A 5101-nucleotide genomic window follows, 5' to 3' on the forward strand; every position below is an offset into this window, starting at 1 on the left:
TGCTCACTACAGAGAAACTTCAGGGACTTCTAGGAATTTGTTACTTATTCTAGGACTCTTGTATTAGCTTGTTTGGAAATCTTCCTTCCCTTTTCCTTCAACTCTAAGGTAGTAAGTTTTGGGGGATTTTTGGTGGGGTTTTTCTTTTCTTTTTTTCGAAATGCAGTCTTGATACATGCCTTAGCTCTCAAAAGATCTATGCTCTCAGGAAGGTGCTCATTCTCCTATCTCATAACCATGCTTTTTTCATGATATATTTGAGGCAGCTCTCATCATTGCCACATAAGTTACAAGACATTCAGGAGTGGCATTTAAAAAAAGGTTACCAGCTTTGCACACTAATTGGGAAGCATTTTCATTTTCCAAATTATTTCCCCTAGATTCAACCTAAATATTGCCTTATGTTATTTAAGTGATATCATATTATCTGTCAAGGACTTTTTCCCTTTCAGGGTGAGTTATTTGAAATAATGCATGTTACTGCAGGGTAGTACTCAAAGAACAGGATGACAAGAAGCCAATGAGAAAGTGAGTGACCTCATATGACAGAGCTGAATGAAAAGTTAAAAAAGCTGTATTCATAAGCAAAGGATTTTTTCAACTTCATTGATTTGTTTAGAAATAGGAGTATTAAATGCATGCTTGTTTCATTGCATGATTTGTTTCATTAGCAATTACCAATCACAATTAACAATATAATACAAAGTTTGTGTGTTTGCATGAGAATTCATTATCCTAGTTTGAGATAAATCAATGCATTTCCATATTTAACCTAAATAGCCTTGCATGGATCATTATTAATAGACTTGATGAAATCTGCTTTGTAGCTTTGTGCTGCGTTACATTAAAATGATACTCGGCAAGTTATTCTAATTATATTGTCATTTGCTAGCAAAGAATCTCAATAAACTAACTTGAAAAAGACATGCTAGAGGTTCCTTTAAGAATATCCCTTCTAAAAATTATATTAAACTGGAAAAAAGAATATTTGACATTAAATGACCCATTTTTTTTTTTTTAAGAAAGGCCAGTCATGGTGCTAAACAGATTAATAGACTGATCTGTCACAGGCAACAGGGCTGGAAAAGGGTCATGTATACAGGACAGCAGTCAACTGCACAAATATATAAACACAAAGTTTAACAGAGAATGAAAACAAATCCACATGAAGTGCAGTATTCAGCAAAAAAAAGTTAGAGGCTTAAATAATCTTTCACATTTTTCTCCAATGTACATCTGCTGGTTTTAATTAACTAATTACGAAGTTTAGGGTTAACTACATCTGAATGAATTTTAGGGTGAGCTGGAAAAACAGCTTCTACAGGCAAACCCTATTCTTGAAGCTTTTGGAAATGCCAAAACTGTGAAGAATGACAACTCCTCCAGATTTGTAAGTAGGAGAAATCCAGTTGGGTCTATGTGGGGGGGAGGTATAGCATCTTTTAAAACACAATGTACAGACAGTTGCCCTCATCAGTGCTTCTCTCTAAAGAGCATCTTAAAACTAATCCCTTCAAAACAGTTCAGAATTCCTCTCTGAAATAGGAATCTGGCCTTATAGAAGATTAAAGATCAAGCTCAGATTTGACAGTACCATTGTCCTCTCACAATTTAGCAGTCTATGTGTGGCCTTCCAGGGTCAATTCCTGCTTCAGGACATATCCACCTTCAGAACATTGGCAAACAAAATCCATACTTTCTTTTTCTTTGCACCACTGTTGAGCGTATATCTCATAAGGTGTGACTGTTACTTAGCAAGAGCAGTTAATATATGAAATTAAAAAATATAGGAGAAAAAGAAAAAACAGTCATAGAGATTCAAGTTAGAATGATGTAAACTGAGGGCTGTCACTATTTGATGACACTTTTTTCTGGGAGTGCTGGGAGACGTTTGTTTTCGCTGCAGACCCTCCTCTCCCACCTCTGCTCTCTCCCTGCAAAGTTCAGGGATCCATGCAGATGAACCTTAGCAGAGCAAGTTAAGCAGATCCAATGCTATTCCCTCATTGAACTTGTGGAACTCAAAGTAGAAAACAGATGTTGTCATATCCCCAGCTTCCAAAGCCTGGTCGAGTAGGGAGGACTGTCTTTCCTCTAAATGCCTGAATGAAATATGGGGGCAAATCTCTGCAGAGGGAATATCAGAGGAGTTCACTTCCTTTCAGGCTTTTCCACGGATTGTCCCAGCAAGAGGGAATCAAACATGTTATTCTTAAGAGGATGATGTACATATCTTATTAAAGAGGCTGAATACTAATGTTGGGAAACCTGGCATAACCTGAAAGAACAGCCCAATCTAGATCTTCTTTTCATTCACAGGGCAAATTCATCCGCATCAACTTTGATGTGACAGGCTACATTGTCGGAGCAAACATAGAGACTTGTATCCTTTTCAGTGAGCTGCACTGGAAGCTAACTAGGGTGAGCAGGAGGAAGTAAGATAAACAAGCTCCACTGCATGTCTAAGAAAGGCAAATATTGCTGAGGCTGGTATAAACAAAGATGGAGGGAAGTGGCTCCATTTATGCTGATACCAGCTTCTCAGTTTGTCTTACTCTCACGTTTACATTTTCAGGTCTGTTTTCTCAGCTATAGGAAAATGTGCTATTCCTCATATAGAGTTTCAGAAAATGGAAGCACCATACCTAAGGCAACAGCAGGGGACTTTAAAAGCAGAGCCCCAATAATACAACAATGGGAAAAGATCATTTTGTGGTTAAGATTGCATATGATCCTGAGAGCTATGCAGGTGTTTTGTTTCGTATCAGTGGGATCCTGCATGGGTCACTTTGGTTCCCCGTGGTCTCCACTTCCAGCTGCATAAAACGTTTCAAGGCGTTACTGTTTCTTACTGGTGCTGTGACAGACACTTTGAAAAAACACCGAATGCTTGGTACTATCACTAGAGTTTACCCAGGAACTTGTAGAGTGCTTCCCAACTTTCAAGTCCAGGTTTGGCACTTTGTCCTGGTCCTGACGGTACGTTGGGGTGAAGTCCAGATGCTCAGTAAGATCTCACTCTCAGCCCTGTGCACCCTGGCTTTTGTAAGGGAAGGGTCTTGAGCTTCACAGACTGCTCAAGCCTGCGGCTGCATGTGCCCTCCTGTTTAGGTATAGCAAAGGTCATATATGTTGTACTGGGATAGGGGCATTCCAAGAAAAAGCATTGAGAATAAACTGTTAAGGGAGAAGTCTATATGATACCTAGTATGACAGCTTTCTACTTCATGTCTGGAGCACTGAAGGGTCATTTTAATAAAAGTAATATACCTTTCCCTTCCACCCCTCTAAAGCCTTTTAAGACAGGAAAAGCCAAAGAACATGGTGCGGTCAGAAGAGCTGTCATAGAGTCCTTACCGTTCCTCTCCCTTTGTCAAATCAATCCTGAAATTGCCTTGATCTCCGCATATTTCATTAAACTGCCATGGTCAGAAATTACACTTCCTGGAAACTCACTCAACTGAAGTGCAGCAAGTATTTTGCTGGTGCTGACGCCCCAGATAGCATCAAGTGCTAGGTACTTCCAGATAACTTGTCTGCTCTGGATGCTAAGTACTGCCCTGCTGTTTCAAATCATACACCCAGAGCACTGAGCTATATATCAATAACCCTGATGTGTTTTTTCAGGAAGAAAGTACAGACGTTTCAAAGAAATTCAGCTTAGCTTGACTTTGCTTGCCAAGAACTGTTGCCTCTTCCCTTGGTTATATTTATGAGAAAGTGTGTTTTAATCAACAAATGAATATGGAGCTAGATTCCTCAGTGCTGCATTGCTCATCTTTGCATAGAGAAGGAGCTGCTTGCTTCAATAAATGAGAAAGAAAGATGCAGCTATAAAGAAGGACCTTATCTATTGGGTGTAGCAACAAACAACAAACAGTTTATCTTTCTGCTCTTATTTTGACAACTAAACTTTAGAAAAAAAATCAAGGTTTAATTTTTTTTTGGTCTTAACTGAAGTTTTGTCTATAGCACTATAAAAAGTGAATCACTGACTGATGTTGAAATACTTACACGATTGTCAACTTCATTTTTAGTAGTTTATAGTCACAAAAATGGACTATAAATAACGTTTACTTTTATACCTACAATACTGGCCTCAAGAACTTTTTTCCTAGCAGCCCCACCTTATGCTGAAGAATCATATTGGCACTTGATTTTAAAAGTGATGTGAATTATATTGTGAGTACAATTTTTATATATCTGATTTTAGAAGCATTTATGTCTATTGTGGTGCTTATTAGCATGATTACCAGCATTTACCACACAATAAGAGGTAGGAAATTGATCTTACTCATTGTGGTGAGAATTAAATCAAAACCAGAGCTCCTGCCACAGAATTAGATGGATGGTCATGTTAAGATAAGTTCGTGGCAAGTATTTCAACAATGCTATTGATGGTTCTGAGGGTGATGGCACAATTAAGGAAGGACTGAAATATGTTATTGATTTTTTTAACACACTTGACAAACAGATTTGCTTGAAAAATCCCGTGCTATTCGTCAGGCTAAAGATGAGCGAACCTTTCATATCTTTTACTATTTGATTGCTGGAGCTTCTGAACAAATGAGAAGTAAGTTACTTGCTAATGATTCTTAGATCTCATTGAACAGTCAGAGCAATGGCTTACTTAAGTAATTTACCTTAACTTCTTTAATTGTATCTCATTCAATTCTTTCTACAATTAATCAGCTCTTTAGCTATAGAAAATAATTCTCTCAAGTGAATTATAAGAAAGCTTCAATTTGTGTCCACCTGTTTGATCCACGTTGTTTGCAGTTTACATGATGTTTCAATTTACAGGAGATGTAAACCCATTCAGATCCCATCTTGAATGAGATCAAGAAGATGAATAGGGTAGTTACTCATTATTTTTAACACAAAAGAAATTGGGGTTCCCAATAAAAATATTGGCTTGTGGTTTTAAAATAAATTAAGAGAATATCTTTCCCACAGCACATTATTACAGTTCTATTACATAGAACCTATGGGGTTCACATAGGTTCAGAATGTTGAGAAGGTGAAAAGTGTAAATGGATCCAAAAAAAGGATTAGACATAATATGTGTTGTAACATCACAGTTGAAATATGACATCTTTCC

General features: G+C 37.6%; 1 protein-coding gene across 1 annotated transcript in view; it reads left to right on the forward strand.

The window, feature by feature from the left end:
- The window catches only part of MYH11 (myosin, heavy chain 11, smooth muscle), a 56290-nt gene that overhangs the window by 24725 nt on the left and 26464 nt on the right, over positions 1-5101 (forward strand). The window contains 3 exon segments of the mRNA XM_009697661.1: positions 1298-1390; positions 2320-2383; positions 4475-4573. Coding sequence (XP_009695963.1) covers positions 1298-1390; positions 2320-2383; positions 4475-4573 — 256 coding nt within the window.

This window comes from Cariama cristata, unplaced genomic scaffold, assembly GCF_000690535.1.
Source record: "Cariama cristata isolate BGI_N322 unplaced genomic scaffold, ASM69053v1 scaffold333, whole genome shotgun sequence".
Lineage (NCBI taxonomy): Eukaryota > Metazoa > Chordata > Aves > Cariamiformes > Cariamidae > Cariama > Cariama cristata.